General features: G+C 41.6%; 1 protein-coding gene across 1 annotated transcript in view; it reads left to right on the forward strand.

The window, feature by feature from the left end:
* Positions 1 to 216: 216 nt before the first annotated feature.
* The window catches only part of CAPZA2 (capping actin protein of muscle Z-line subunit alpha 2), a 58,101-nt gene continuing 45,778 nt past the window's right edge, over positions 217 to 12,539 (forward strand). Inside the window, exon 1 of the mRNA XM_008537009.2 lies at positions 217 to 438. Coding sequence (XP_008535231.1) covers positions 400 to 438 — 39 coding nt within the window. The 5' untranslated portion in view covers positions 217 to 399. The remainder of the gene's footprint in view (positions 439 to 12,539) is intronic.

Here is a 12,539-nt window from a genome sequence, read left to right on the forward strand (position 1 = left end):
TGGGAACATAATCAAGGACTTAGAATGTCCTCGTCCCAGACTGCGTCCATATGGTCACCGGTGCGGAAAGAATCCTATACTACTTAGGACGCTGACAGGCCTGCAGCGGGCGGCCGTAGGCGACTCCTCCTCCCTGCCCCCTTCCCGCTTCTCCTCCCTCTGCCCCTCCCCTTACCCTCTCCTCCTCCCCCACCTCCGCGGCGCCTGCGCAAGCGCACAGCCAAGCTCCCGCCCCGTGGGCCCGGCAGAGGGAGGCGGGGCTCCCAGGGCGCGTGCGCCGCGGCCTGGGCTGTGGGTCCCTCCCTTGGCGGGGGCGCGCGGCGCGGAGGACCGCACGGAAAGGGGGAAGTCAGGTGGCCGCTGTTGCCGCCGCCGCCGCGGTTTGTCGCCAGAAGGAAAATGGCGGATCTGGAGGAGCAGTTGTCTGATGAGGAGAAGGTAAGAGACGCGGGGGCGGCGGAGCCCGTCGGTCAGGAAGCCAGCAGAGCCCGGGCGTATCAGCCCGGCGTCTGGCCGCCGGGGAAGGGCATTGGTCTGTGCCCTCGGCTGCCCTTCCTCCCCCTCTTCTCGCTGCGCCCAAGTGCCTGCCCCTGTCAGTCACCCCAGGCCCCGCGCGGGGGCAGGTCTCCGCCGGGCCTGCTCGCTTCGCTCCTTGTAGGGTGTGTGCTCCGAAAATAGGAAGCGAGAGCCGGGCGGCGGCGCCTGGCGGGCGGGCGGGCGGGGCGCGCGGAGGGCGGCGGCCGCGGGGACCCTCTGCCTCCGCTTGGGCCTCGGGGCCCTGCGCCCGCATCTGGGGACTGCAGAGGGATGTGGGTCCCGGCCTGGGAGCGGCCCAAGGGCAGTGCCCGGCCCCACGGCCTGGCCGGAGAGTGCAGCCGGGGTGAGGGCTAAGGGGAAAAATCGCTTAGGAAGCAGACCTTCGGTTCTCCCTTTTCCTCCCTCCTCTCAGAAGCAAAATGCTGCCTTTCCTGGTTCTCCGCGCTTTTCGTCCTTTCCCCGTGGAAGTCTCTCTGTCTTTTTCCCCCTCTTTTCTTTTTTCGGCTTTAGCTGTGGGCTTTGCAGTTCCCGTGTTCCCTCGAGGCAGCGGAGTTGCTCACAAAAAGACCCCCCCTCCCCCTGTGGTAGTTGTCTTCTGCTCAGGTTGGCAGCAGCCCCCCGGGGGCAGATTTGGTGGCGCCCCATCGTCCTGCTAGGAGATCTTCCGAAGAGGGGAGATTGTGCAACTCCTTTTTACTGTATCTTAGCTGCTGTGACAGCATCGGAACCAGATGAACGACTTAAGTTCTCAGGCATTTAAAGTAAGAAATCTGATCATTGAACTAGTTCTCTTTAATTCGTCGTTTCCTTTGGCTACTGTGAGGCCCCACTCCCCAGTGAGGGGGGGTAGACACTACTAATTTTGAGTATTTCCTGGAAAGGACCTTGACATTTCTCAGACGCAGAAGTAACTGGCATAACCCGTGAATAAGATAGTTTTCGAAATGTCCGCTCTTAATTTAACAGTGTTCATTTTTTTAAGTTGCAAAGCAGTACAGCCATGTATGAAGCACAAACACATCATGGAGTTGAAGAAATCCTAATGTCAGCCTAAGGATGTTTTAGTTGAAACTCTGCTCTAAGTGTTTCTATATCCTGTGTTCTTGGCGCCGGAATGTAATGTTCAATCTCCTTTCACATGTGATTGTGCAGCAATCAGCCTCATCTTCAGTTTACAGAATCTTTTCTTTTTGTCCGTGCTTTTTGGTGAAATGGATAATAAATCGACAAAATGGGGAGAGCAGCAAGATTCTCCATAATCCACAGACTTGGTAGGCAGATCCCTGTATACATAAAAGTTACTGTGCAGTGTTCACGTGTGTAATATTGGTAAATAACCGGAAGTTGGTAACTGAAAATGTACGCGGGCAAGCACACACATTTAAAATTAACTAGTGCTAAAAAGTTTTCTAAAGAGATTGTTGTGTCATATTCTACTGTTTTTAAGCGGGGATTACTAGCTCAAGTGGCTAGAAAATCTAGCTGAGGAGAGAGTACTTAGTGTGGGAGTTAATATAGACCTGCCATGTGTTGTAAAGGCCTAAAATAGCAAAGTTTTTTCAAAATGATATGGCAAGATTCCTTATTATCTGGCTCTCTCAGGGCCCTAAGCTCCATAAAGGTGGGGCGGGTGGGGCGAGGAGGGAGAGTGTCTTATTCTCTAAGCTAGCCCAACACAATGTTTTAAGAGTAAATGAATGAAAATTCTAATTTGAAGGAATTTGGTGGGGTTTTTTTGTTTTTTTTTTTTTAAAGATTTTATTTTTTCCTTTTTCTCCCCAAAGCCCCCCGGTACATAGTTGTGTATTCTTCGTTGTGGGTCCTTCTAGTTGTGGCATGTGGGACGCTGCCTCAGCGTGGTTGATGAGCAGTGCCATGTCCGCGCCCAGGATTCCAACTAACGAAACGAAACACTGGGCCGCCTGCAGCGGAGCGCGCGAACTTAACCGCTCGGCCACGGGACCAGCCCCTTGGTGTTTTTGTTTTTATTTCCAGTTTTGTAAGACTATTCTGTAGATAGTTTGAGTATAGATTTCATTGCTATATTTAGTGATTTAAGAAAAATACTGACCAAACTTTTGAGTTAAATTCAAGTTACTGGTTAAGTGACATTCTAACCCTCTTGTCACTTTGGCTATCTAAATGTTCTTTTACTCTTTTGGGAGGAGGACCTTGGGTATGAAATCAGAAGTAAAGAGAATTTAAAAGTGATATTTTTAGGGGCCAGGCCGGTGGCATAGTGGTTAAGTTCATGCACTCTGCTCCCTGGCCCAGGGTTGGTGAGTTCAGATCCTGGGCGTGGGCCTACGCACCGCTGGTCAGGGCATGCTGTAGAGGCATGCCATGTTAAAAAAAAAAAAAGGAAGATGGGCACAGATGTTAGGGCAGGGCCAATCTTCCTCTCACACACACACACAAAGTGATATTTTAAAACTAATATTTAAATCATGTTACTCCTGCCACCTTGCTTATAATTTTCAAAAATGTGCTTTTGATACTTTTAAGCTCTTGAAATTTCCGTTGATTGCAGATCTGAGGAAGGGAATCTGTTAAGACTTATGTAGTACCATACTTTGTATATGCCTGGCTCAGTTAGACAGTACATTTGTTAACTTATTGTGAGTTTGAGGTGGGTTTTATTATTACCATTTCACAGATAAGTAAAGTAGTATTTCAAAAGCTGTAAGTAGTTCACCCAAGGACAGCTAAGTAGGAAGTAGCAAAAGTGGTATTTAAACCTGAGTTTGAATCCAAAGTTGATGCTGTTGTGACATTACGCTGCCTTAAACAGTTAATAATGAGATCCTCTTCTGGGTTTATATCTTTGTTCAATTTGACAGCTTATTTTGAAAAGGAGAAACAATGGTTCTTTTTGTTTTTAATAAAAATTGTAAATACCAAACATAAAGTAGTGTTGAGTTCCAAATCTAATTTGTGTTTTGATCCTTTTAGTACAAAGTTTATTATTGTTTAACACATTTAAAAGTTTTACGCTACTGATATAGTGTCATATATGCCCTAGGGTAAAGCATTTTAGAAATTAACCTAAAATTATATCTTTGCTTTTTAAAATCATGTATAATTGCTTTTTGAGGATACCACTATGAAATTCAGTTACCTTTTCACCTTTGGCTACTGGGTTAATAGGAAATAAATTATCTGAGGAAGCACAATGATGTTCTTTATTCATTTGCTGTAGTGTGTCCCACAGACTTTTTTACATAGTTATAGAAACTCTAGGCCAAAAAGAGTTTATGTTTTCCATTCCTGTGTCAGCTATATTCTACAGTAAAATATTTTTGTGAATTTGAAATTATATGAAATTGTGGCATAAGGCTCAAATGAAAAGAACCATTCTCAAACCCCTCTCCAGATGAGAAAATCCAGGAAGTCACTTCAAGCTCTAGAAGGAAGACACTTAATTATTGGCTGGAAAGGATCTTTTTTTTTCCTGTAACCCCTTCCACTTTCCCCCAGTGATTAAAATGATCCATACCCATAGTGTCAACTTTTTTTAAAAAATTACTTTATTGAGGTTACATTGGCTTATAACATTGTGTAAATTTCAGGTTTACATTATTAAATTTTAACTTCTGAATGGACTGCATCATGTTCGCCGCTAATAGTCTGGTTTCCATCCGTCACCATACGTGTGTGCCGCTTTACCCCTTTCACTCACCCCCCACCCCCTTCTCCTCTGATAATCACCAATATGTTTTCCTTATCTATGTGTTTATCTTCCACATATGAGTGAAATCATGCAGTATTTGTCTTTCTCTGACTAATTTCCTTTACCATAGCTTCAACTTTTATATCTTTGTTGATGTGTCTTAAGTACATAGCTCAGCCCTAACTTCTCTCTCGGAGTATATTTCTGTCTGCTGGTCCTGTTCACAGCAGATAGTTAATGAGATGTAGCCAAATGGAACCTGCCTAAAAGTAAATTCATAAACTCTCCTTTCCTCTCTCCCTACACAAAGAAAGACAGAAGTGTATCTCCCGCTCATTTTTTTATTTCTCTATTCATGTTATTCCAGGTTTTTGTGGGGAAAGATTTGCCTTGAGCTAACATCTGTTGCCAGTCTCCCTCTTTTTTTTCCCCTCCCATAGCCCCAGTACTTGGTTGTATATCGTAGTTGTCAATCGTTCTAGTTCTTCTGTGTGAGCAGCTGCACCACAGCATGGCAGCTGACAGAAGGGTGATGTGGTTCTGCAACCAGGAAGTGAACCTGGGCCGCCAAAGCCGTGAGTGCTGAACGTTTACCTCTAGGCCATCCGGACTGGCTCCAGTCATTCTTGGGTTTTTTTTTAGATTTTAAAAAATTTTTCCTTTTTCTCCCCAAAGCCCCCTGGTACATAGTTGCATATTTTTAGTTTTGGGTCCCTCTAGTTGTGGCGTGTGGGACACCACCCCAGCATGGCCTGACACGCGGTGCCGTGTCTGTGCCCCGAATCCGAACCTGCGAAACCCTGGGGCGCCGAAGCAGAGTGCATGAACTTAACCACTCGACCACGGGGCTGGCCCCCAGTCATTCTTGTTTTTAACTTCAGCATTATTTTAAATTTTTTTCCTTGTGCCCTGTACCTTACAATCAATTTCTAAATCTGACAGTTCCATCATCAAAATGTGTCTTATACAGATAATTTATTTCTTGCTCTAAAAGTTAGTTCATTTATGTTGATATTTGGTTTATCTCCTAGTTGACCAGATTATTAAATTAACTATTGTTATGTTATTAACTACTGTTGTTTAGTAACAACATTTTACTGTACAAACAGAATGAAAATTGATTCTACCTGTTCTGTGAGTACACAGTTGAGGAAGGAATAAAGCCAAAGGAGGAAAAGTAGGATTAGAAGAATATCTCTTATGTGGTCTTTCCCTTCTGTTAAATTTGCCACTGGTAGGCTTCTATTATAAACTTTCTAGACTAATCTCTCCAATTTCCTGTACTAAGCTGTTTTTCAATATGTTGTTTTTCTACTCCCAAGCTTTTAGTTGCTGGATCCTCCATTGCTTTTACAAGGATGCTCAACTCCTGAAAATGGTATTTGTGGCTTGTATTCCATTCTAACCTAAATAGTTCTGACATTTCCATTATGTACTGTTGTTTAATCATGCTGTGAATTCAGAGACCTGCGTGCTAGTCCATGTCTAGCACCTCGGGTAAGTTATTTAATCTCTTAGCCTCAGTTTCCTCTGAAGTGTGGGGATATAATAAAAAGTATCTTCTCTATTAAGTTGCTGTAAGTATAAATGGTTGGCACCTGGCATGTAGTAAACACACAATAAAATCGTAGTTTTCTCTGCTCATGACTTAGCCACTTTGTGTGGTGGTACTGCTCCCTGGTCTGGCTCCTTTTTTGAAAGATGAAAATCTTACTCATCCCTCAAGATTCGGCTCAAATCACATGGCTAGTTTAACCTCACTTCTGAATGCTATAACACATAGTATTAAATAAAGTTTTGCATAATTGTTATTTGTTTGCCTGTGTTTTTTCCCCTATTCCAGTGGAATTCCTAAGTGCAGAAATAATGTCATTTTTAGTATCTGTCTTTATGATGGATGTGATGAATAGAATGGTTCAGTGAGTGAATAAACAAAGGGATCACAAATTCACGAAATTAAGAGAAAACATTAACACTTTTATGAAAAGCAAAAGTAGCATATAAAGGCAAGTTTTTGAGGAAAAATCTAGTGTGCCTAAATTTTTCTCTTCTAAATAGTGCTATAGATTTTAAAGATTTAAAGAGTCAAATAAAATTCCTGGTGCTCTTTGAGGTGCAGGTGGTGATATTGGCTAGGGTTCAAAGCACTTACACATGCTAAATATTCTTTACAGGCAGTTGATACACTTCTCTCCCTACACAATCATAATTTGGCTTCAGAAATTTTGTTTGTATGTAAAAACAATGTAAGCCGCCATTGTATATTCTATCATAATTTTATGTTCCATCATAATTAATGTAAAATCAGTAGTTTTCTTATTAACCAAAAAGCAAACTCAACCAGTAAGCTATTAATGTAGAAAATATTCATTCCTAATTTCATTTTGTAGATGAATGAATTCTGTCATTGCATCAGTAAAATGTAAAAATTCCTACAGCAAGCGGAAACTTGATAGCTGCTGTAGCATTAGTGGAGTTTTTCAGACTGCACATTAAAGCAAATTTGTAGTGTGTTTTCAGCACATTTGGGAGCCATTTCTACATAAAATAAGAATAGTTATATACATAGAACATTGTGTTTTAGTGTAAGAACATGGGATATAGAAACACTTAGAAGGGGCCGACCCTGTGGCTGAGTGGTTAAGTTCATGCGCTCCGCTTTGGCGGCCCAGGGTTTCGCCGGTTTGGATTCTGGGCATGGACATGGCACTGCTCATCTAAGCCATGCTGAGGTGGCATCCCACATGCCACAACTAGAAGGACCCACAACTAAAAATATACAGCTATGTACTGGGGGGCTTTGAAGAGAAAAAGGAAAAATAAAATCTTAAAAAAAAAAAAAAAAAAACTACTTAGAGCAGGGAGTACAAAGTAATTTTTAAGGTTGAAAAGCATGGTGGGAAAACTTGATCTATGGTTCTGTGCTCCGACCTAAAAGCCTAATTGCCTGAAGCAGTAATTTGTTGCAGGAGATTCATGCCTATCAAAGAAACTAGGGGTTCCATAGAACCACATATAGTTGCCAAAGAAAGAGAATTTCACAAATTTTATTTTGAAGGTTAGATGTACAATCTTTACATTCTTACTTTTATGATATTTATTTACATGTTTCATTGTGAATCTAATGGGCTGAGAACTTTTCTTGCACATTTTAGTTCGTAATGTTCTTTTGACAATGAATGGAAATAATTTTTGAAAACTACCTCCACATTCATTCATTTACCAAATATACCATATTTCATTGATTTCGGTATTCATAATTTTCCTTATTTTAAGATCCCTAAAATCAGGCTGCATTGTACAATCAATGGCTTATGGTATTTAATTGGTAGCATTTTTCCTTTTTTAGTGGCACATAAAATTATGCATCTTACATTAATTACTCTGTGAATCAGGATAAGCGATTATATACTACAACAACAACCTAAAATCTTAGCATGAGGGGTTTGGAGGGGGCTTTGTATGGCATCTCCTCACTCATTGTGTGTATGTCTAGTGTGGGTCAGCAGCGAAAGGACCCTGCTCAGCAGTCACATAGGGTTGTAGAGTTTCAGGCTGTTGGAGGACTTCAGTCTAAACATAGGTAGTATGTGGTATATATACACAGTGGAATATTATTCTGCCACGAGAAAGGAGGATATCCTGCCATTTGTGACAACATGGATGGATCTTGAGCACATTATGCTAAATGAGATAAGTCAGACCGAGAAAGACAAGTACTGTATGATATCACTTATATGTGGACTCCAAAAAAGTCAAACCTGGAAAAAAAAAACCAGAATAAAATGGTGATTACCAGGGGATTGGGGGAAGGAGGATAACATTGAGGGTGTTTAACGGTATGAACTTGTAATGAGTAGTAAATAAGCCATGTGTAATGAATATAGACAATAGTATTGTACTATAATGAGGTGATAAATATTGCTTGTGTGGCAGCCATATTACAATATGTAAATGTATCGAAGTGACATGCTGTACACCTTAAATTTACAAAATGTAACATGTCACATTTATCCCAAACAACAAAAACTTAGGCTTTTCCCCATGGTCCCTTCAGCAGGGGGAAGGAAATGCAGTGAATTGCACACTGGTTTTTTTCTTTCTTTCTTTTTTTTTTTTTTTTAAAGATTGGCACCTGAGCTAACATCTGTTGCCCCTCTTCGGGGTTTTTTTCTTTTTTCCTGCTTTTTTCTCCCCAAATCCCCCCAGTACATAGTTGTATATTTTAGTTGTGGGTCCTTCTAGGTGAGCCATGTGGGACGCCACCTCAGCGTGGCCTAATGAGTGGTGCCATGTCCACGCCCAGGATCCGAACCCTGGGCCGCCGAAGCGGAGCACACGAGCTTAACCAGCCAGGGGGCTGACCCCGTCTTTTTTTTTTTTTTTTTTTGAGGAAGATTAGCCCTGAGCTAATTACTGCCAGTCCTCTTTTTGCTGAGGAAGTCTGGCCCTGAGCTAACATCCGTGCCCATCTTCATCTCCTTTCTATGTGGGACGCCTACCACAGCATGGTGTGCCAAGCAGTGCCACATCCGCACCTGGGATCCAAACGGGCGAACCCCGGGCTGCCGAGAAGCAGAACATGCGAACTTAACCACTGCGCCACCAGGCCAGCCCCTGCACACTGGTTTTTAAAGCTCTCCCCTCCCCACACACACACACTTAGAGACTCACTACACTTCTGCTCAGACTGCTCAGATTTCAGTTAGCTAAAGAAAGTTACATCTGTAAACTTAGTTTCAGAGGGGTCAGGGAAGAAGAGAATTGCAGTGTCTGTGAATAGCAATGATGTCACCGTTGATTAAGTTTTAGACTCACTGAAGTTTGGTGATTTGATCACCTGTTTTGTATACACAATGCAAGACTAAAGTTTCAAAGATGGATCAGACATATGTAACATATGTACTGCACAGGGTCAAAAAGTAATAACTTCATGGAATTTAAAAAGGCAGAAAAATTACTTCTGCCTAGAAGGATGCGTTGCAACATTAGTTGGGGTGCAAGCTCCTGCCAGAGATCACAATGTGGGAAGAGAAAAAGGAAACTGGGAACGAGCAGAGAGTGAGAGTTCTATCTCAGGTACTTTGCAAGTAAGAGATGCAAAGATGACTTGTGCTGTTAAACAGCACAGGGTTTCTCAACCTCAGCACTGTTGACATTTTGGGCCAGATAACTCTTTGTTGTAGGGGGCTGTCCTGTGCGTTGTAGGATGTTTAACAGTATCCTTGGCCCACATGATGTCAGTAGCAACTCTCACCCCCGGCCCCTGTCATGACAATCAGAAATGTCTCCTGTGGGATAGAATTGCCCCTGGTTGAGAACCACAGAATCTAGATAGATTGGAGCTAGTGAGAACACTTGGGAACCTGGGTTAAGTGTCAGGACCTGACTTAATGTAGTTTCACAAGAAACAGAGATAAAAACAATTGCTAACAGATTTCAGAGTTGGAATCAACAGGACTTGGGGAGTGAATGTAGGGGAAAGGGAAGAGTCAGAGATAACTTCATGTTAAAATCTGGACGACTGGGAAGTGGTACCGTCACTAACAACTAGAGAACACAGGAAAAAGCATGCACAGCTGGGAGGAATAATGATGAGTTTGGTTGGGTTATACTGTCTTTGAGATGCTCGCAGAATGTCTATGTGAACATGCCTAGGAGATACGGAAATGTAGAAATGGAGCCTGGAAAAGAGGTCAGGCTCAGAGATTTTGTATAGGTTTGGAAATTCTCTCATTGTGGGTTAAAACCACAAGATGGGATACGCCTTTTAGGAGAATAAGTTTTCATGGCAAAGAGGAGAGGGCAGAGAGCATATACTTTTGTAGGGAATAAGAGGAGAGAAACAAAAAGGTGAAGTGACCCTTGAAGTAGGAGTGTATATCTAGCACAGGGTAGGTGCTCATGTCACAGAACCTAAAGAGAATTTCCAGAGGAGCAGTGCCGGGGTTGCAGAGAGATTAAGAAGGAATATAAGATTGAGAAAAGCCTTTGGATTTAAGAGAAAGGGATGAGAAACAAATTATATCTACTGCATGCCAATATTTACTATGTTAATCTCTCAATTAATTGTCAGAGTAACCTTGTTATTAACCCCATTTTACAGACGGGAAAACTGGTGCAAATAAGGTCAGCTCTTTAAGTGGTGGACTAGAGATCGTTAGTGGCCTCTAGAGCAAGTTTAATAGAGTTTGGAGCAGGAAACAGAAAAGCCAGATTACCAGAATCTAAAAAGTGTGTATATGTTTTCCCTCTTCCAGAAATGGCCTTTTAGTCTTGTCTGCATTGTAAACTACTTGTCCTTCAAAGACCAGACCCGAAGACTTCCCTCTTCTCTTGTATGCTTGCCTACCCCGTGCTCTTAGCAGTTTGTATATACCTTTGTTATAACGTTTACCAATTTTAGTAGGTTTACCTGATCTTGTTATTTCCTGTGTTCTTCAGGGGCAGGCCCTATGTCTTATTCATTTTTGTAATTCCAGTAGAATGCCTGGCATATATTAGATGAGTGGTTTTCAACTCTAGCTGCATGTAAAAATCAACTGGAGAGATTATAAACAAACGTGGATGCACAGGCTTCATTCATGTGTGAGGCCTGAAGCCTCTACTTTTTTGTAAAAAAAAAAAAAAAAAAACTCAAAAAACTTGGCAGATGACTTGAATGTACCACCAGGGTTGAGTCTCATTGTGTTAGGTACTCAATAAATGTTAACTAGAGGATAAGAAGTGAAGACAGTAAGTATAAATTATTCTTGAAGAAAATTTGGTAGTGAAACAAAAGAAAAAGAATATGTATTACTACTTCATTTTTGCCCTACTATTGCATTTTAGAGATACTTTTTTTTTAAGATAGAAAAAATTTAGGAGTTTAATTTTTCATATTAATGATAATGCCTACTTTGGATTCATGGGTTTCTTAATATTTTAAATAAATAGTAAAAACATATTTAAAGAAAAGCTGATGTTGAAATTAGTAGATGACCTAGTTTTAGATTAGGTGATATGGACTCTGTTTTGTTTTTGTTTTTAAAGATTTTATCTTTTTCCTTTTTCTCCCCAAAGCCCCCAAGTACATAGTTAGATATTCTTAGCTGTGGGTCCTTCCAGTTGTGGCATGTGGGATGCTGCCTCAGCCTGGCCTGATGAGTGGTACCATGTCCGCACCCAGGATCCGAACCAGTGAAACCCTGGGGCACCGCAGTGGAGCATGTGAACTTAACCACTCGGCCACGGGGCCGGCCCCTCTGTTTTTTTGTTGTTGTTGTTTTGTTTTTCTGTTTTATTGAGGTCATAACAGTTTATAACATAGTGAAATTTCAAGTGTACATTATTATTTGTCACTCACCATGTATATGTGCCCCTTTACCCCTTATACCCACCCCCCCAACCCCTTTTCTCCTCTGGTAACCACTAATCTGGTCTCTTTATCCATGTTTGTTGATCTTCCACATATGAGTGAAATCATGCATGTTTGTCTTTATCTGGCTTATTTCACTTAACATCATACCTTCAAGGTCCATCCATGTTATTGCAAATGGGACGATTTTGTCTTTTTTATGGCTAAGTAGTATTCCATTGTATATGTATACCACATCTTCTTTATCCATTCATCAGATGATGGACTCTTGGGTTGCTTCCATGTCTTGGCTATGGTGAATAATGCTGCAGTGAACATAGGGGTGTATAAGTCTCTTTGAATTGTTGATTTCAAGTTCTTTGGATAAATACCCAGTAGTGGGATAGATGGGTCATATGATATTTCTATTTTTAACTTTTTGAGACGTCTCCATACTGTTTTCCTTAGTGACTGTAGCAGTTTGCATTCCCAGTAGCAGTGTATGAAGATTCCCTTTTCTCCACATCCTCGCCAACATTTGTTATTTTTTTGTCTTGGTAATTATAGCCATTCTAACAGGTGTAAGGTGATAACTCATTGTAGTTTTGATTTGCATTTCCCTAATGATTAGTGATGTTGAACATCTTTTCACGTGCCTGTTGGCCATCTGTATGTCTTCTTTGGAAAAATGTCTGTTCATATCCTCTGCCCGTTTTCGATTGGGTTGTTTGTTTTGTTGTTGTTGAGTTGTATGAGTTCTTTACATATTTTGGACATTAACCCCTTGTCGGATATGTGATTTGCAAATATATTTTCCTAGTGTCTTTTCATTTTATTCCTGATTTCCTTTGCCTTGCAGAAGCTCTTTAGTCTGCTGGGATCCCATTTGTTTATTTTTTCTTTTGTTTCCCTTGCCCAAGTAGACATGGTATTTGGAAAGATGCTTCAAAGACTGATGTCAAAGAGTGTACTGCCTATATTTTCTTTTAGGAGTTT

This window comes from Equus przewalskii, chromosome 4 (assembly GCF_037783145.1).
Source record: "Equus przewalskii isolate Varuska chromosome 4, EquPr2, whole genome shotgun sequence".
NCBI classification, from domain to species: domain Eukaryota; kingdom Metazoa; phylum Chordata; class Mammalia; order Perissodactyla; family Equidae; genus Equus; species Equus przewalskii.